Source organism: Miniopterus natalensis, chromosome 7, assembly GCF_054644295.1.
Source record: "Miniopterus natalensis isolate mMinNat1 chromosome 7, mMinNat1.hap1, whole genome shotgun sequence".
NCBI classification, from domain to species: domain Eukaryota; kingdom Metazoa; phylum Chordata; class Mammalia; order Chiroptera; family Miniopteridae; genus Miniopterus; species Miniopterus natalensis.
In genome coordinates this window covers 53,426,554-53,448,101 of record NC_142087.1, presented here as the reverse complement: position 1 = coordinate 53,448,101, position 21,548 = coordinate 53,426,554, and the positions used below count along the sequence as shown (strand labels likewise).

Sequence of the window (21,548 nt, the reverse complement as noted above, 5' to 3'; positions counted from 1 at the left end):
CAGATAAATTTCTTCCCCTATGTAATATCTTGTATTTTGGAGCTGGATATGCTGGCTGCATTTTATAAATTCTGATTATCAATTTAGTGGATAACATTTGGAGAAGGAAGGAACAGATTTCACAGACCATCTAGCAAAGAGAAAGAGACATTGTTTTCAAGCAAAAATAAATGGTAAAAAGAATGGCTTTTATCATTAAAAAACATTTCAGTGAAATTATCTTACTGTCTTCTTTACAAATTTTAACATTTGGCTATTATTTAAAATACACTGTCTAAAGGAACATGGGTGCTTTAAGAAATCAGACACAGCGATCTATGTCAAAAGGGCTCTAAGAACTACGGAGCAATAGTGAATGAATGTAGATCCAAAAATCCTCAACAACACTAGCAAACAGAATCCAGCGACATAAAAAAAGACTACACATCATAACCAACTGGTATTTATTCCAGGAATGAAAAGTTGGTTTAACACTCAAATATCAATTAATGCAATACACTCTACCAAGAAAATAAAAGACAAAAACCAGATGATCATCTAATAGAATGCAGAAAAGCAGCTGAAAAAAATCCAACAATTCAGAATTTTTAAAAAAACAATAAATAGGAAGGAAAAGGAAGTTCCTCAACCTGAACACACAAAGCTGCCTGAGCAATGAATGAAAAGCTATAGCATATACTAGTGAATCACATGTACCTACAGCTGTGGCTTTCAACTTTTCATAACCAAAATGTGGCCCACGCGTAACTCGAAGTAGATCCAGCAGGAATAATTCAGAGTAGATATAGCAAGATTAGAGGACACTGTTCTGCATTCACATAGCACTGTAGATGTTTCTAGAGGCCTTGCAGAAGGGAACAAATGCTACAGAAAAATTCACCTGTTTTAGGAAATAAAATCTGGCCAGAACCAAAACAAAGATTATTGAGTGCACACTAGTCACTCCAAAAATATTCTTTGAAATTATAAAGCTTAGAATAGACAATCTGAAAATAAATTTTAGCATACTAACTGTTCTACAGTGTCAAGTTAAACTGAACTTCAGAGAATGCCTTTCACCTAAAACAAGCTAAAAAATTCCTTATTTTGAAATTTACTATATAGTCCATTATAAATACTATTTATACAAAACAAATCCACAAGTCACTGAAAAATTAAAGTCTTAATTTTTTATTGTACTGAGGTGTACATCTAATCATGACAAAAAGTTATGATTAGTTTATAAAACTGAAAGACCAGAATAAATATAAAATAATAAAGACGTACTCATTTTACAATGGGAAACTAATGGTGTTACATTTCCTATTTTTCTTCTGAGAAATGTCAAGTAGAAACAGCAAACTGTCCTTTGGGAAAAATCAGTATCTGAGCCTAAAAAAGAATCCTGTCCTCAAATGAGTTAGTGAACAAGTATTCACTGGGGAATCATGCATTATCTGACAGTGTGGGCACAGGACAAATAAATAGTGGAGATTTTTTAGGCTTCTTCAAATATGGCTCATATACATCAAAAAATGCAATGTGGCCAAGATTATTTTAAAACTTTTTTCCCTTTAAAAAGTAAGCTATACTACAGTTTGTACATTAGTCTATGGCAGCAATTTCCAACCTTCTTCATCTATGGTGCACATAAACTAATTACTAAAATTCTGCAGCGCACCAAAAAATGTACTTTTGCCAATCTGACAAAAAAACAGGTACAATTTTGATTCATTCACACCGGATGGCTATTGCTGCATTGGCTGTTGTCATTTTTTTAAATATTTTTTCTTTTTCTTTTTTTAGAGAGAGAGTGAAAAGTCAATCAGCTGCCTCTTACATGCCTCCTACCAGGGATGAGCCCACAACCCGGGCATGTGCCCGGGGAATCGAACCAGCAACCTTTCAATGCACGGGACGATGCCCAGCCAAATGAGCCACACCTGCCAGGGCAGTTGTCAGTTTTTTATTTGACAAGCTAAGAGAAAAGAGGTCAGTGCCCCTTACTAAACAGTCAGGTATTGCATGTTTAAAAATTCTTGTGGCACACTGGTTGAAAATCACTGGTATATGGTACCCTCCCGATCTTAAAAATCTCAGTAAAAAAAAAAAAAAGAAAAAGCAAATGCATACATAAGGAAGTCACTATCTTTCAGCACAAACTACAATATTTTGCAAAGCCATTCATTTTTCAAGTCCCCATAAACGACACTGCTTTTCCCATCTATGCAAACAATTCATTAATTTTACTGTTAAATACTTTCCGAGGTCACTTAACTCAGCAATCTTGAACAAAAAGAAATCTCTCTATCCTTATACCTCCAAAAAAGATCAATCAATATTCCACTTATCCTTCTGTAAATGTAAATCAATGCTAGACACCTCAGGAAAATGCCATCATTTACTTAAAGCCCATATATCAAGTCATCTCTTACACTCTCTTCCACCAACTAAATAATTCATAAAACCCCGTTATCTATTCTCCATTAGCCTATTAATTTGTATGTGTACAGTATTCTATTCTTTTATTAGTGTAGTTAATTTAACACAAGTGAAAAAGTTCCCTGAGCATATACTGGCATCTACAGTTATTAAAAATTCATACCAGGTTTTTTGTTTTTTTAAAAATATCTATTTGGGTTCTTGCCAAATAGCATGACATTGCTTGCTCATTTTCAGGTTAAATTTAACTATGACCCATGCATATTCTTTTTTTATGTACTGGGCCTGACCAGTAAGCCTTTCTCCAAAATGAATTTCTAATTTATTTTTATTCTTAGGCATTTTATAACCTACATTTGTCACTACTATCTTTTATCCTGTTTCAGTGAACCTATTATGCCAATTCTGATTCTCACTTAAAACTATTAACATTTATTTTCATTTAGAAACATCAATAAATCTTATAGACATCTTTTTGATACTTTCATACATAGTACCAATAAAGATACTGACAGGAAAGGACCTTACAGATAGATTCTCAATGGATTCCTCTAAGATACAGGTGAGCCAGTTTTGGAATTTAGACATGTACAGTTTTCCCACTATCACTGTTAAAGGTAAGGCCACGTTTTTTAAAAAGAAGGCTAATGCTTTTGTAAGAATGTTTTTCACCTTAAAGGCATCATAAAAAAAAAAAAAGCAATAGTTTTCACTTTGTTTTTATATTACATGTCACTCTGTAATTGAAAAACATGCTATTTGTTTTGTACGTTGTACTGAGAGCTACTGAATATTATATTATTCTGAAAATATGTTTGTTTTGGTGCTAAGCACTCTCTGTGACTTCTCCCCTAATAATGCTGGTGCATCTTTGTTATAGCGGAAATTCTTTAAGTAAGCTATACTTGAATATAGCATAAGAATACATAAGGTTTTCTAAATCTTCTGACACTGTCCCCATTTGCTTTAACCTTTATCACAACTGAAACAACCTTCGATCTTCACACTTAATTTTCACTGAAAAAACATAAATGAAAACAACTTTTAAAACTTCAGCCTCCTAATAATTCTCTATTAATACATTTTCATTATTCTCTATTCAAAAGTCTGGTAGTTTAAAAGGCCATGTACCAGGAAAAGCAAGCAGAACACACAAAAAAGCAGTTTTTGTCCTATTTTACATGACATGATTTGGAAAGCAAAGTACATAAATATAAAACCATGTGCTTACTCATGAAAAGGAAACACACATATGGTGAAGAGGGGTCTAGGCAAGGGTTGGGAGTGGGTGCTGGTATAGAGGAGTCCACAAAGAGTGAAGGGAGCATGCACACAAAGGGCTAAGCTGAAGAAGGCTATCAGAGCCCAAGGAAGATGAAGAGGGTGTGACATACAGGGGACAACCCTGTGTACAGCATCAGAGCCCAGGCAAAGAGAGAAGGATTATCCTCAAGAAGGGCAGGCTGGTGGAATGTCAGAGCCGACGGTGGGCGAGGAGGCAATCAACACAAGGCAGAGGACGGCTGGTGCCGGTCAGGGCCGAGAAAGGTAAGGAGCACACAACTGTGAAGAGGCAGCCTGGTGTGGGGTGTCAAAGACCAAGCAGAGGAAAGGACATCCAAGTAGTGAGGAGAGCCCCTCATGAAGAGTCAGAAGCAGAGTGGAGTGCGGAGGGCGTTCAGAGAGGGTATGGCCTGGACTGCTGTGCTCGAAAGCAGGGAGAGGCGGGCAGCCAGGGTAGGGGGCACTGCTGGGCTGAACTGGGGAGTCAGAGTTCCAGCAGGATAAGGAAGGCTTCTGTGCAGTAGAGGGAGCAATAGTAGTGATGGAGGATTCGTTACATACAGGATGATTTTTATTTAATAATATTAAAGATAATATTATTATTGATATTATAATATTAAAGATAATATAAACCAAGTTTCTCAGTGTCAGCCAGGAGTTACAGTTATAAACTTTTTTTTTCAAGCACTCATGAACATTCGCCAAGATCAACCATATCTTAGGCCATAAAATAAAACTCCAAAAAAATGTACAAGTTGTTCTCTGGCCATAATAGAACCATACTAGAAATCAATAATAGAAAGAAAGAGGAATACCTCCAAACACTGGGAAATTATACAAAGTTCTAAATAAATAATACATGCATCACATAGGATATCTCAAAGGCAGTTTTAAAAAATACACAGAACTGAATGAAAATGAAAATACAACAAATCAAATATGTGGGAAGCATTAAAAGCAATAATGAGAAAGAAGTTTACATTAAAAGAAGAATGGTCTCTAAGTTCCTACTTTAAGAAACGAGAAAAAGAACCAATTAAATCTAAAGCAACCTAAGGAAGGAAATAACAGAGATAAGAGCAAAAATCATTAAAATTGAAAACAGAAAAAACAGAGAAAAATCAATAAAACAAAAAGCTGCTTCTTTGGAAAAAATCAATAAAACTGATAAACCTAACAAGACTGACAAAAATAAAGAGAGAAGGTACAAATCAATAATATCATAATGAAGCACTATAGATCCTGCAGTTATTAACAAGATAATAAGAGAAGACCATGAACAACTTTATGTTCATAAATTTGACAACTTAGAAAAATGTAACAATTCTCAAAAACCACAAACTCCCAAAACTCAATCAAGACAAAACAGACAATTTGAATAATTTTGTAACCATTTAAAAAATTGAATTTGAAATTAAAAAGCTCTTTAAAAAGAAATCTCCCAGATGATTTCACTGGAGAATTCTATTAAAAATTTAGAGAAGAATTAACCAATTTTATACAATTTCTTCTAGAAAACAGAAAAGAGGACACTTCCTAACTCATTTTATAAGGCTAGTATTACCATGATACTAAAACAAGACTAAGCAAAAAAGAAAAAAACTACAGTCCAATACCTCTCATGAACTTTGATGTAAAAATTCCAAACAAAATAATAAGAAAATCAAAAGTAGGCCTGTATAAAAACAATGATAAGAACTGAGATTTATTATAGGTAGGAAAGGCAGATTCAACATTCAAAAAACAATTAATATAACTCACCATATCAAAATCTAAAGAAGAAAATTCATATAATCAGGTTAATTTAACCCACAAAAAGTATTTGACAAAATCTACCATACAATCATAATAAAAACTCTCATAAAACTTGGAATATAAGACAACTTCCTCAACTTTATAAAGAGCATCTATAAAAAATCTGTAGCCAGTATCATACTTAATGATGACAGACTGAATGCTCTCCATATAAAGTCAAGAACACAGTAAGGTTATCCTCTCTCACCACTCCTATTCACACAGCACTGTATGTCCTAGCTAGCACCATAAGGCAAGAAAAAAATAAAATAAAGAAGCAAATGCATTGGTAAGAAAGTAATAAAATGTCCCTATTTGCAAATGACATGATTGTCATAGTCCCAAAGAATCAATAGTAAAACTCCTAGAACTAATAAGTGAGTTCAGCAAGGTGGCAGGAATCAAGATAAACACAGAATTCAATCACATTTCAACAATAAATAAACCTGAAACAATAAATGTGAAACAAAAATTTTAAATACAATACCATTTATAATTGCTCCCAAAAAAATAAATACTTAGATATAAATGTGAGAAAAAAATGTACGGAATCTTTATCCTAAAAATTACAAAGCACTGATGAAAGAAATCAAACAGCTAAATCAATGGAGAGACGTACCATACACATGGATTGGAAGACTCAATACAATAAAGATGTCAAATCTTCCCAAAATTGATCTATATTTTTAATGTAATACCTATTAAAATACCAGTAGGTTTTTTTGCAGACATTGACAATCTTATTCTAAAATTCTTATGGAAAGGCTCATAACTAGAAGAGTTAAAATTATTTAAAGAATAAAGTGGAACAAATCGCTCTACCCAATAGAAAGCTTACTATATAGCTGTAGTAATCAAGACAGCTGGCAGATGGGTAGACACGAAGAACAATAGATTGGAAACACTCACAAATTTGCCCAATTGATTACTACGTGCAAAAAATATTTCAACAAAGGGTGCTGCACCAATTGGACATCAGTAAGCCAAAAAAAAAAAAAAAAGAACCTCAACCAAACCTCACATCTTATACAAAAATTAACTCAAGATGGATTGTGGACTTAAATGTAAAACTACAACTATAAAACTTTTAGGAAAAAAAAAAGAAAGTCTTTAGGTACTAGGCTATGCAAAGAGTTCTTAAACCTGATGATAAAAACACAATGCATAAAATTAAAAAATGATAAACTGGACCTAGTTAAAATTTAAAACTTTTTGCTTTATGAAAGACCCTATAAAGGGGGTGAAAAGGTGAAAAGGCAAGCTACAAATTAGGAAAAAGGATTTGCAAACTACATATCCAACAAAGTATTTATAGTAAATCATAAAGAACTCTCAAAACTCAGCAATTAATAAAATCAAACATTTCAATAGAAATGGGTGAAAATGGATGAACAGACATTTCAGTGAGGAAGATACACATGGCAAATAAGCATATGAAACAACGTCCAACATCACTGGCCATTAGAGAAATGCAAATTAAAATCACAATGAGATAACACTAAATACCAATCAGAATGGATAAAATAAAAAATAATTATAACAAACACTGGGAAAAATGCAAAGGATCTAGATCACTCTTGCATTGCTGATATGATATAAAGTGGCAAACCACTTTCAAAAAATAGGTCAGCAGTTTCTTAACAAAACTAAACACGCATTTATGATGCAATATCCCAAGGAAATGAAAATGTTAGGCTCACATAAAAACCTTTATATGTTCATAGCAGTTTCATTTATAAGTCAAAAACTGGAAACAATCCAAATAGTCTTCAACAGGTGAATGGTTAAATAAACTGTGGTACATCCATACCATGGAATCCTATTCAGCAATAAAAGGAACAAACTGTTGATACATGCAACAACTTCAAAGGATCTAAAAAGAATTATGCTGGGGGGGGAAGGAGTCAATCTCAAAAGGTTGCATACTATATGATTCCATGACAAAATTATGGAGATGAAGGGCAGATTAATGGTTGCTAGAGATTAGGGAAAGGGGTAGGAAGGAAAGTAGTTATATCTGTAAAAGGACAGGATGAGTGATCCTTGTAACAGAACTGTTCTGTATCTTGACTGTGTGATGGTGCACAAACTTACACATGAGAAAATTGCACAGAACTAATTATATACACAAATGAGTACGTGTGAAATCTACACAAGGTTGATGAATTCCATCAAATGTCAATTTCCTGACTGTGATATTGCACTAGAGTTAATCAAAATACTACCAGTGGTGAAAACTGGGTAAAGGGACATGGCCTCTCTCATGTATTATTTCTTACCACTGCAGGTAAATCTACAGTTACCTCAAAATAAAAAGTTTGGTGTGGTTTTTTTTTAAATGTACCACCTTGCTATTCTTATTTTTGTTTCTGTGAATCCTGGATTAGAATAAAATGAATGCCCATGAGTCTGATACTGATAAAAAATAAATACTGAAATACATAAGTAAATACACAAAAATAAATAGGGCAGAAGGGACAGCTCATCCTTAAACAATAATTCCTATTAATAAATGCAAAATAAACAGGGGAAACATAAAGTAACAATTAGAATATCACAATAATATAGTTGAAGGCAAGTTCCTTTGATAAACCCAATGCTTATAAAAAGTGAGTAAAAGTTTCAGAAAAAACAGTATATTTGAATAGTCCCCACAGACCTGCTTAAGATATTAATAAATGACACACAAAAATGTAATCTTTCAGGGGATAACTCTACATTAAGCAAGTTACCATAGTTAAAACCACCAGTAACGACATATCAACATCACACACCCCTGATATAACATATCATAATGCAATATAATCATCACACAACCCCTGAAAAACCCAAATTGAAATAAATACTGCAAAAGAGCTGATCAGTAGTCTTCAAAAGTGACAAAGTTATGTAAGGCAAGGAAAGACTAAGGAACTGCAACACATGGGAGGAGACCAAGGAAACATGAAAACTGAATACAAAACATGATACTGAACAGAAAAAATATTATTAGTGAAAAAAATGGTGAAATCTGAATATTCTGTGGTAAACTATTACTGTTGGACCCATGTTACTTTTTGATAATTGCACTATAGTTATTCAGGGTGACAAATTTAGAAGAAGTTACATGAAAGGTATGAGAGCCCTCCAAACCATTTTTAAGAGCTTTATTGAGATATATTTACATATAATACATATACTAAGGTTCAACCACTAGAGGGTAAATTTCAATGGCTTTTAGTATAGAGTTCTGCAAACATCACCATAATATAATTTTAGAACATTTTCATCCTCCCAAAAAGAAACATTACAGTCATTACAAGTCACTACCCATTCCTCATTCCCTCAATATTTTTGCAATTTTTCTAAAGCCTAAAATTATTTCAAAATACAAAAAAGTAATAATTATATTACATTGAATTAAAACTTATATAAATTTTGACACTCTATATAATGACATACAATCAAGAGAAGAAAATAAAATTCATGTGTTCTAAAGTTCTTTAATTTTTCTCTCTTATATAATAATGCATCTCATATAAGGTTTTGTCTCACCTGGCCAGTTCTTTAATTAAATTTGCAATGCGTCTTTTGTCTTCAAGACATAAATCCTTCAACGATGCACTCTTTATTTCTTCCTTGCAGAAATTCTAAAACAGAAAAAAACCTTTCGGTTAACTTTTGCTAAAAACAATTTTTAAGAGTCTTCAAGAAATTTCTTAAAATAACCACAGGAGGTGAAATTTCTTAGATATCTTTTATCTTGTGGAAACACTACTAGCCTGTTTCATTTAAAACTTACTAAGAACTCAAAACAGGCTAAGGAACAGACATCTGCCCACCAGGGGTCATCATAAAATTTACACAGAAAAGCAGACAGAAAGAACTCAAAGGCAGAAATGTCCCTGCTTAAATACTAGAGAATGTTTAAAAAAAACAATTTTCCCTTGGAGAATGTCACAGAAACCAAAACCTAATGGAAGATACTGAGAACTTTCTTACCCCACAGCCCTGCTTAAAACTAAGGTTGGCAGTAGATGCACCTGTTCTAACCTCTCAATAACCTGAGGTTCGTTCCAAAGGGGACTAGACAAAGAGTAATAATAATAATAGCTAACATATACCTAGTGCCTACTGCATGCCAGAAATATTCTAAGTACTTTACACTTATTAATTAATCCATCTCATTTTCCCAACAATGCTATTAGTAGGCATTATTCTTTTTTTAAAGTGAGGATATATATCGTCTGGGATTATAGCAGTTAAGTAGCAGGATCAAGACTAGGTTCCAGAGTCTGTGCTTTAACCACTGTACTATTCCGTCTCCTGTGCTACAAAAAATTATCCCAGTACTTGAACATCATTAACAGGGGTCTTTAAAGCCATGAAACTCAGGGAGTCACAGGGGAACTGGAGGTAACACGTAAAAGGAAGGAACTATAATCCTTGGAATTTATGCAACCACCAAACAGATCAGTCTAATTACTTCTGATAGTCAAGAATAATCCAATACTCTTAAAATGAATCATGGAAATAGTGAAAGCCAAAGATGGGAAAGAATGGGGAGAAAAGGAAATGAGGAAGGAATAGTAAGAAAAGAAAATAAGTTTGGTTTTAGATACATCAGGTCAATTTAAGATGCCAGGAGGACATTCATATGGGAATGTTTAGGTAGGAAGGTGAAAATGTAGGTATGGCTCTCAAGTCAGAGAAAAACACGGATTTAAAATTTAGCTATGTGATATTACGAAGGATGTTTAGATTTTCTTTATACTTTTCTGTTTTCAATTTTTCCTTAAAGTTAAGAAAATTATTAGTTTTTAAAACTCATCTACAAGTCCAATAAAAAATGTATATCTGAAAGGCCAAGAGAGGAATCAGAAGCATCTATTATTGTGGGAGAAAGAAAAGAAAAAGTTTCAAGAAAAGTGTGGGTTAACAATGCAAATGAATGAAAAAGCTAACAGAATGTGGAACAATGTGATGTCACTGGATTTGACAACGGGAGAAACTGCCGCTAACCCATGAAAAGACATTTCAGTAAAGGTGCAGTGAATAAAGGAACAAACAAAAGAAACTCATGCACATACATAAGAATTTTAGAAGCACTGCATTTAACAGCAAAAACCTGAAAATCAGGTTTTATCAACTGGAGTGTGATTAAATGGTAGTATATTTATACAATGGAATTCCATAGGTACTGATTGTTATGCAACTGACTTGCATCTTCAAACCCTCCCTTCCATGCTGTTTTGTGATGCTGGGGCTGAGCCTCTGGAAACTCGTTTCTTCTTTGCCACATGACTCTCTGTAAAACTCTGCCAATAGGAAGAACTAGGGGGAGACCAGGGTTGTCAGAGAAAGAAAGGACACACTCCTTCCTATTTACTTCCTTTTCAAGTCAGTGTCACCCCTGGTAAGAACAGGTGATTCTATTTTGCAATTTTTTGTGCCCTCACAGAACTAGTCTTATCATCTCCTTAGGGACAGCAGTTAGGCTGCTTCCCCATCACCAGAGGTCCAAGTTCCAGTTCTGAGGGGCTCCTCCTCAAAGTCTTTATGTTTTAATAATTCCAACTTGTCCCATCTGTTCTCCCAGTCCTAGAAATGGTACTTGCTTTTTGTAGTTACGAAGGGTTCTCTTTTTGCCTTTTCAGTTCTCCCCCACCAATGTAACAAGTCTTTATGTTAAGTATTTTCAGTTAAAATAAATGACTAAACCCTAACTGAAACCCAGTGAAAAAATGAAATATAACTCTATACAACATACATAAATCTCATGAACATAATGTTGAATAAAAAAGCAAATCACACAATATACAAAGTATGAGCTTGTCTATACAGGGTTTCAAATAATTATAAAATTAAATATTCTTGCCCGGCCAGGCGTGGCTCAGCAGTTGAGCATCAACCTGGGATCCAGGCGATTGGGGTTCGATTCCTGGTCAGGGCACATGCCCGGGTTGTGGGCTCGATCAATGACTCTCTCATCATTGATGTTTCTATCTCTCTCTCCCTCTCCCTTCCTCTCTCTGAAATCAATAAAGATATATATTTTTTTAAAAAAATTAAATATTCTTTAAAAAACAAATATATTTTATAGGACAGTGGTTGGTAAACAACAGCTACAAGTCAAATTTGGCCCACTGCCTGTTTTTTAAAATAAAGATTTATTTCATTTTATTTTTTTTAAACATATCTTCATTGATTTCAGAGAGAGGAAAGGAAAGGGGCAGAGAGAGATAGAAACATCAATGATGAGAGAGACATTGATCGAGCCCGCAACCGGGCATGTGCCCTGACGGGGAATCAAACCCCTATCTCCTGGATCCTAGGTCGATGCTCAACCGCTGAGCCACACCCAACTGGGCAAGATTTATTTTAAAAAACAACAACAAAAAAACACAGCCATGCATATTCATTTGCACATTGATACATATATATATATATATATATAGCTCACACTACAGTGGCAACTTCAAGTGGCCTAATATTTGTGTAATTGGAGTCCTCAAAACAGAGGGAGGAATATAAAAATATCTGAAGTATCATAGCTGAAAAATTTCCCACAGGTCCAAAAATCTCAACAAACCCCAAACAAAGAAACAATTAGAAAACTAGTCCAAGGCATACTACAATCAAATTTCTTAAAACAAGTGACAAATGAAAATGTGAAAAATAGACAGAGTTTATATTTACACATATTAAATACAGAGGAATAAAAATGAGGATGACAGTAACAAAAACAATGCAAGCCAGACAATAATGAAGTGACACTGCTAAAGTACTAAAAGAAAAAAACTATCAACTCAGAATTCTATAACCAGTAACAGTATCTTTCAGAAACAAAAGTAGCCCTGGTGGGTATGGCTCAGTTGTTTGAGCATCCTCCTGTGCCCTGAGGGGTTGCTGGTTAGGTTCCTGGCCAGAGCACATGCCTGGGTTTTGGGCTCCACACCTGGTGGGGGGTGTGCAGGAGGCATCTTATCGATGTTCTACTCTCACATTGATGTTTCTTTCTCTCTCTCCCTTCTCCCTTCCTCTGTCTCTAAAAGAATTCTTAAAAAAAAAACAGAAAAGTGAAGTAAAAACTTTTTCTTGCATACAAAAGCTGAAAATATTCATTCCGGGCCTCCCTGAAGTATAATAATGTTAAAGAAAGTACTTTAGGCAGATGGAAAATGTTATTAGTGATATCACATGAAAAACATCAGAAATGGCAACTAGATGGGTAAATCTAAAGACATTTGTTGCATTTGTTAAATCTCTTTTATGAACAATGGAAATAGAGTCCAAATTGGAAAGGGTACAGTACGACTATACCTATTTGCAGATGGCATGAATTTATACCCCAAAATTGTAAGGAATTAACAGAAAAAATATTAGAAGTAATAAGTACATTTAGAAAGGCTGAAGGATACAAGGTCAATAGACAAAAATCAACTGTATTTCTATACAACTGCAGTTAACAATCCAAAAATGAAATTAAGAAAACAATTCCAGCCTGGCTGGGCGTGGCTCAGCGGTTGAGCGTCGACCTAGGATCTAGGCGATCAGGGTTCGATTCCCGGTCAAGGCACATGCCTGGGTTGCAGGCTAGGCAGCTGATCAATGACTCTCTCATCATTGATGTTTCTCTCTCTCTCTCTCTCTCTCCTTTCCTCTCTCTGGAATCAATAAAGATACACTTAAATAAAAAAAAAGAATAAAAAAAGAAAACAATTCCATTTATGATAGTATCAACAAGTATAAACTACTTGATACTTAGAAATAAATTTAACAAAAACAGTACAAGATATGTGCAATGAAAACTACAAAACATCTCTGAAATTAGAGAAGACCTAAATAAATGAAAAGACATCTAACACACCATATTCAAGGACTGAAAGGCTTGCTATTATTAAGTTGAGGGTACTCTCCAAATTGATCTAAAGATTCACTGCAATATCTATCAAAATCACAGCTGACCTTTGTACAAAAATTGACAAACTGATTCTATAACTCCTATGGAAATGCAAGAGACCCAGAATGATCAAAACAATCATGAAATAGAAAAACAAAGTTGGAGAACTTATACTTCCTGATTCCAAAACTTACTGCAAAGCTACAAAAATTAAGACAGCATGGTGTTGGCATAAAAATTGAAATACAGACCAATAGAGTAGAATTGAGAGTCCATGAACAAATCCTTATATTTATTATGGTCAACAGATTTTCATAAGGGTCCCAAGACAAAGAAAAAGATGTATTTTCACCAAATGATGCTGGGACAACATTAAACAATGAAGTTAGGTTACTATCCACACCATATACAAAAATCAAGTCAAAATGGATCAAACACTAAATGTAATATCTAAAACATAAAACTCTTAAAAGAAAATATTGATGTAAAGACCTTGAATTAGGTAGTGGTTTTCTTTCTTAGACATAACAGCAAAGCACAGGCAAAAAAAGAAAAAAAAGATAAATTGGACTTCATTAAAATGAAAAAATTTAGTGCTTCAAAAGACACCAACAAGTGAAAAGACAATGCACAGAATGGAAGAAAATACTTGCTAGTTAGATCTAATAAGAGACTTGTAAATGGGCTCTATAAAGAACTCTTATAACTCAACAACAAGAAGACAAGCCAACAGAAAAGGATCTGAGTAGACATTCTGTAAAGAACATATACAAGAGGCCAAGAAGCACATAAAAAGATGTTTATCATTATTAGTCATTAGGAAAATAGAAATCAAAACCACAATGATATACCACTTCATATTTGCTAGGAAGGTTATAATAAAAAAGATGAATTTAAGTGTTAGCAAGTATGTGAACAAACTGGAATCCTCATACATTGCTGGTAGGAATATAAAATGGTGTAGCCATTTTGGCAATTCATCAAAAGGTTAAACATAGAAGTACTACATGACTCAGCAATCCTACTTCTAGGTATATATATATCTCCAAGAAAATTTGAAACATAAATCCACACAAAAAACTTGTACATCAATGTCTGCAGTAGGATTATTTATAATAGCTACAAAATATAACAACTCAAATGTTCTTCAACAGATGAATGGATAAACAAAATGTGTATTCAGCCATCAAAAAGGAATGAAATAATGATACATAATACAACCTAGATGAACCTTGAAATCATTATGCTAAGTGCAAGAAGCCAGTCACCAAAGGCCACATATTATATAATTCCACTTACATAAAATGTCCAGAAAGACAAACCTATATAGACTAAAAGTATATGAGTGGTTGCTAGGAGCTGAGATGACTGGGGAATGTGGAGTGACTCCTAATGAACATGGAGCTTCTTTCTGGGGTGATGAAACTGTTCTGGAATTAGATTGTGATGACAGATTCACAACTCTGTGAATATACAAAAACCCAATGAATTGTATACTTTAAAAAGGTAAATATTATATATGTGAACTGTATCTCAATTTGAAAACGTAACAGTTGACTATTTAAAGCAAAATAATAATATATTTTGGGGTTCATGTATAGAAGTAAAATGTATGACAGTATCACAAAAGTCAGGACTTACACTGTTGAATGGTCCTTAAATTAAAGGTGAAGTGGGAAAATATCCCTTGAAAATAGGCTGTGATAAATTAAAGATGCATACCATAATCCCTAAAGCCAGTGACATAGCCCAACAAAGACTTATAGCTAATAAGCCAACAGAATCATTAAAAAAGTATCGATTTAATCCAAAAGTCTATAGTTGAATATAAAAAAGCAAACAACTTTAAAAAATCAATTTTTTATTAGAACTTGCATATTCAACTATTCACATCCCAGTATGAAGCTAGTACATTGGGAATACATGTAACACAAGTAGGCCTACAGTTAAATCCTGTAGACTACTCAACATAATAATTAGTTACAAACTAGATATCAGAAATGTCCTCAAGAACATAAGCCAGGAATTGAAAAGCTTTTTCTATAAAGGGTTCACCAGTAAATGTTTTTGTCTTTGTGGGCATACAGTCTCTGTAGCAACTCTGCCACTGAACACAAAGGAGCCATAAATATTAAAAGAATGAGTGTGGCTGTGTTCCAATAAACCTTTATTTACAAAATAGGTGGCAAGCAGATTTGGCCTACAGGCCACAGATTTCCAAATCATGACTTAAATTTTGCTTGGGAAGACAAAATATAACAAAAAGTAAAATAAGCCAATCAGATAGGACACATGTTAAAGGAATGTATAGATACTATTACTGAGGCAAAGATGAAGGAGAAATCAATAACTGGGCTATAAAAAGGAAGTCTTTATAATATTATTTTCCAAGTGAAGGAAATAACAACAATAATAATGTAGGCTAATTTTTAAAATAAAAACATCTTTCTTATATTTTAGGGTTTGTTCATCATCAACTAACAAATTCAAATGAATAAAAATCATAAAGGAAGCCTAACCAAAAAAAGTTGTCAATTTGATTTACTAACCACACAGATCAGAACGGCAGGTCTTTTGAGACATACTAAGATAATAAATTTTCTTAACTAAGACTTAAAGCAAGCCCAGATATTTTGGAGCTAATCACTTCATATTCACACCAAGCATCATCAAAGCACTCAAGAATCCTCTGTAGCTTCTCAGAAATGTGTATAGATTATCTAATGTTCTTTCAAAAACTCCTACCCATATACATCAGTTATTGGTTGTATAGACCTTGACAAAGAAGATGCCCTACTAAGAAGGTCTCATGGTGGCTTTATTGAGCTTAAATTTAAAAAACAAACAAACAAACAAAGTACCCAGAGCCTAGCAACATAAACCACACTTCAGGAAGAAGCCTGCACTAAGCTGCCTGCCTCCTGCATTGAACTGCCTTCCTGCAGTGTTTCTGCCATCTGAGCCAGCCCTTTAAGAGAAGTCCCTGGAATCCTGTTTAAACCAATAAGGCTGAGGCCTCCTAGTCCAACTAGAGCTCTATAGTTGTATCACCTTCAACATCTTCACCCACCAATCAGAGCAGCTCCATTCTAACCAATCAGGACCAATAAAATTGTGTGGATTTGGAGTCTTCATTTGCATGAGAGACCAATCAGGAACCAGGGGTGGGGACTTCTGTCTTCTTAAGTCAGCTCTCCTGTGGCTCTGGCAACACACTTTTCCTTTTCCACCAAGATTGAAGACTGCATTTCCCTGGCTGGAGTGAAACCCTGAAGATGTCTAACCAGAGCTGCAGGTGCAGAGGCAGACTGGCCCAGGGCAAAGTGGATCTAAGCAGGTGGAAAACACCAGAGCGGAGCTGCCTAGCCTAAGAGGCCCTCACCCCAGGGCTGCCTTGCCCAGGGCCTTTTCACAGCAGAGCTGTTTCACAGTGGTGCTGCTTCTAATTGAGCTGTAACACGACTGAGCTGTTCCACAGATGTGCCGTTTTCACAGCTGTGCTGTATCACAATTGAGCTGTTTTGCACTGAATTGTGTTTTCTTCTTCACTGCATCTTAAATCAGAAATTCCTGTTGACAATGAATTGGCACCAACCGCCATCAATTGACAGTGAGCAAAGAAAAATTAGTAACTGGTCAGCATTTATAAAAAAGTGAAGAATAAGAAAAAAAACAAATAAATTACTGACCTGTTCATTTACGGAATCTCCTGCACCTTTTAAAGACTCCATGGAGAATGAAGCACCAGTCACTCTGGAAGTCTTAAGTTTAACATTAGCTTTTGGACTCATCAATTTGTGTCTTGATCTGATATTTCCTTCTGTAGAAATTCCTAAGGATTTACATCAAATAAGATTTCAAAATTATATCTTCTCATTCTCTTAAGCTCCTCACTATCCCCCCACCCCCCATCAACCTCTCCATTGATATCCTCCATCTTACAGGACCTGACAGGGGAAACTCTTACTTCATTCTAAGGCTCTCTTAATAACAAATCATGAAAAGATTGTTTGAATGCATAAAGATTCAACAGAAATATTTTTAATGGTGCATGCACATTCATAAGTCATATTAAAACCAATAAATTACAACATGCCACACATACCCTAACTTAGGGGAAATTAAAGATCTGATTTGTCACATCATTGGGGTACTTTCAATAGTTCAGTTTTACTACTCATCTGTAACAACCAGTAAATTTAAAGAGTCTATTGCATAAACTCTGTATCAAGAACTTTTCACTCTTTTCTTTGAAATATTAAATTCAGGCTATTATTTGTAATACAAAAAATAAGAAAATCTCTTGCTCCTTAATACATGAAGTATAAGGCAGTAATTCAAACCTCAATGAGGTTGTACCAATTTTTTATTTTATTTTAGATTCTAATGAACTGTTCCACATCCAGTTATACCTGCAAAGCTGTCCTAATGTTTCATCTTTCTCCTGATACTTACGAACCAAATTAACATAAAAAATCATACCTGGAACATATACTACCGATTGTTCTTCATCAGAAACTATGCAGGAAGACATGAAGGAAAATACTAGAAAAGCTTATCCAATATCTAAATGCTGCTTCTATTCTATACTTTTGTTATAATTTGTAATTTCTATTGACCTTGGAATTTAAAAGCAAAACTCGAAAGTAATTCAGTTAAATGTAGCAAAGTGAATATTCTTTTAAAGTTCATTTTTATATAGTCACAACTATATATTTTGTAAAAATTTTGGAAGACCTTGTTCCACAAAATTTGTTTCCATGCTTATTCCCAAGTGAGATATCCTACACTATAAATTCTGCTGCTTCATTCATTTCATTTTCTTTTGGAAACCAAGAGTTCAGTGCTCCAGTTTGTCCATTACTAGTAGGCATGAATAAATAATTTCAAAATGAGTTTTATCTTTGAAAAACAAACACTGTTTGAGGGCAAGTCAAGCATACAAACACAAAGGCATTTTTTATTCTTCATAGTGCATATGTGAAATGTCCCAAGAGCCCTACAATTTAATAAGTTGAAAGAAATTTAAGACAAAAAGAACTATAATATTTTGAGTTTCAAAAGCAGAAATTTAGAAAGGCTACTAAGATTATAACACTTCTTTAAAAAGAGAACAAATAAAATAAAAAAGTTTTCTTTCCAAAAACAAAATTTTATTCCGAACCATATCTAAATCCAGATATGTCCGCAATTTGATTAACACTTACAGGAAGGAAGCATCTGAACATTTTTTTCCAATGACCTAGAAAGTTCTAAAGCCTGTTCTTTGATAAAATGTTTTCTTTTCCAGACAAATCAATTATGAACTATTTCCTTCCAGAAAAAGGATAGAGTAAAACAGTGGATTAAATAACGTGTTCAAAAAGTCCATATATTTCAGCTCATGATCAGCCTTAGTAATGGAGTATTTTCAGGAAATAATGATTAGATGTGCACAGAATTACTATAGTAATTTAGGAATATAAAGATGATGCATACTGCTTGAACTACTAGCTGATTTCTAACAGCTTTCCAGAGCAGCATATACACTCTCACAGCTTCAAGATTTTGGCTGATAACTAGTGCCCCTAAACTTCAAATTCCCTCTAATATCAGGGATGGAGCTGGTATTTTAAGAGGCACATAAAACAAGTAAGCATACAAAAAATTAGACCCCATTACTCCAAGGAAACTGAGAGCAACTAACACAGGAGCAGAGAGAGAATTTCTAAATTCACTAACGTCCAACCTATAAAAAACCTTACAAAATGAAATCGTGCAGGCTCTATTTAACAGCAAAAATGTACTCATTTTTTATCTTTTGGGAGTAGCACATACAGTTGGTGTTCAATGCATGTTTAATTATTTGCTTTTGGAAATAAACATATGGAATAAAGGACCCAGGGGGGAAAAATCCAAGATGATTCAGGATATCCTCCACATGGCACTGTCTTCAATTAGAAGATGCAATAATGATGAATTTGCAGAATATTCTTCAAGATGACCGCTGGACTAACATAACTGAGTCCTGGAAAAAATACTACTCTTCCCTAGACCATTCACAAGATGCTTGCTCACAAATGGAAAAACCAGCTACTGGATACCCCACTCAGCGGCACTTTGTATTGCGGCACCTTGATTTGAAAGCTCACCAAGTACACTACAGTGTCTTCTCTTTCCTCAAACCTGACACCACTTCCTCATTCTTACTGCCAGCTAATAACTTTGTTTCTTATTTCTTAAAACAACAACAACAAACTGCAGAAAACCACTTAGACTTTCTTGCCACCTTCTAAGGACAGAAGGCCGAAGTTATGTAAACATGATAGAGCACAGTCATAACAGATGCCCTGTTAGCTGACTAATGTCTGACCCATAGTTGGCTGAGAGCCACGATTGTCCTGGCTCCTATAAGACTGGCCCAGGACTTTCAGAGATGTGGGTTTTGCAGATTGTTCCTGCGGGTTTAAGGTTTTCGATTTGCGGTTTGTCGTCCCGGGGTGTGGTTTGTCCCCCGGGATGCACGCTGGCCACCTCTGGGAAGATGGTTTGTTTCTCTGTACATCAGGTTGGACCTCAGCTGAAAAAGTGAATGTGTCATACTCCTTCGGCTCCACCGTTTTCTGCGCAGTGTCCCTGGATCTAGAGTGAACCTCCCTTACACTTGGTGTAGTCCTCTGCACTGCACCTTCCACAAGCTTCTATTTGCAGATGACATTATATATAGAAAACCCTAAAAACTCCACCTTAAAAACTGTTAAAACTAATAAACAAAATCAGTAAAGTTGCAGGATACAAAATCGATATACAAAAATGTTTCATTTCTATACACTAATAATGAAATAGCACAGAAATTAAGAAAACTCCACTTAGAATTGCCTCAAATAGAATAAAATACCTAGAAATGCATTTAACCAATGAGGTAAAAGACCTTACACTGAAAATTATAATACACTGATGACAGAAATTGAAGACACAAATAAATGAAAAGATATTTCATGCTCATAGATTAGAAGAATATTGTTTAAAATGTCCATACTACTCAAAGTCTTCTATAGACTTAATGCAATCCCTATCAAAATTCCAATGGCATTTTCCCAGACATAGCATAAACAACCCTAAAATTTGTAAGGAACCTAAAAAGACCCCTAATAGCCACAACAACCTTGAGAAAAAAGACCAAAGCTAGCACCATCACACTTTGATTTTAAACTACATTGCGAAGCTAAAGTAATCAAAACAGTTTGGTATTGGCATAAAAAAAGAGACAAAAGACCCCCATGACAGCTACCCTTTTCCAGCTTTATTTTTCTCCATAGCACCTAAAATCATCAAACATATACTTTACTTATTCACGGCCTCATCACATGTCACTAAAATGGGAGCACCAAGCAGGTGAAGATTCATCTTGTTTTGTTCAGTGTTGTATCTCCAAACATCATAGAATGCCTGCTCATAGTAAAGAATGAAACTGATATTTAATTTTACGAGGCATTGTCCAGCAAGCTTCAATGTTATCTTTCTTTAACTCATTCAAAATATGCAGGTAAAACCCATTAGCTACGTTCATGCTAAATTTCTTTTCAATATAAAATATGCTAAATAACTTGACCTTAACAAATTTTTAAAAAATAAAACTAAACATATTTGAAATTGCCTCCATCTAACCTATCCTTTCAAATCATTTCTAACCTAGCTTCATCTTGTTACCTTAAGAACCCAAATATTTACCTTCTTCAAATACAGAGATTCCCAATAAGCATATATTTTATGGTTGTTGGGAATCTAAAAGTCAAAGAAACACAATATATACCAAACTCATATTGGACCTCTTATTGGGTTCTACGTGCTACCTTAGTTCTACTTTGGTTTCTTTGGAAGCACCTCAATAAGACAAGTGCAGCAAGTTAGAAAGCATCCTTAATGCTGATACCAAGCTATCCAAACTCCAGAAATAAAACAGTAATTAGAAACCCAAGGCAGAAGTGGTAGAAAGGACAAAGCATGTCTATCCCAGGTGACAGGGACCTGAAGAAAATAAACTTAGTACTGCTCACTCTACTCTAACCTTTGAGCTTGCATCATTAACCAGCAACATATGAATACATATATAATTATTTTGACCACATGACTTTCCTGGTTAGTACATGTATACCTCATTTTATTGCACTTCACTTTATTGTGCTTC

General features: G+C 34.5%; 1 protein-coding gene across 5 annotated transcripts in view; it reads right to left on the bottom strand.

Moving 5' to 3' along the window:
* The window catches only part of KIAA1328 (KIAA1328 ortholog), a 204,881-nt gene that overhangs the window by 180,689 nt on the left and 2,644 nt on the right, over positions 1 to 21,548 (bottom strand). For 4 of the 5 annotated variants that reach the window (XM_016195975.2, XM_087819049.1, XM_087819050.1 and 1 more), the window contains exons 2-4: positions 17,864 to 17,899; positions 17,071 to 17,213; positions 9,034 to 9,128 (exon numbers count right to left, since the gene is read on the bottom strand). In XM_016195975.2, the coding sequence (XP_016051461.2) occupies positions 9,034 to 9,128; positions 17,071 to 17,213; positions 17,864 to 17,899 (274 nt within the window). The remainder of the gene's footprint in view (positions 1 to 9,033; positions 9,129 to 17,070; positions 17,214 to 17,863; positions 17,900 to 21,548) is intronic. The other variant, XM_016195977.2, reaches the window with a different exon arrangement.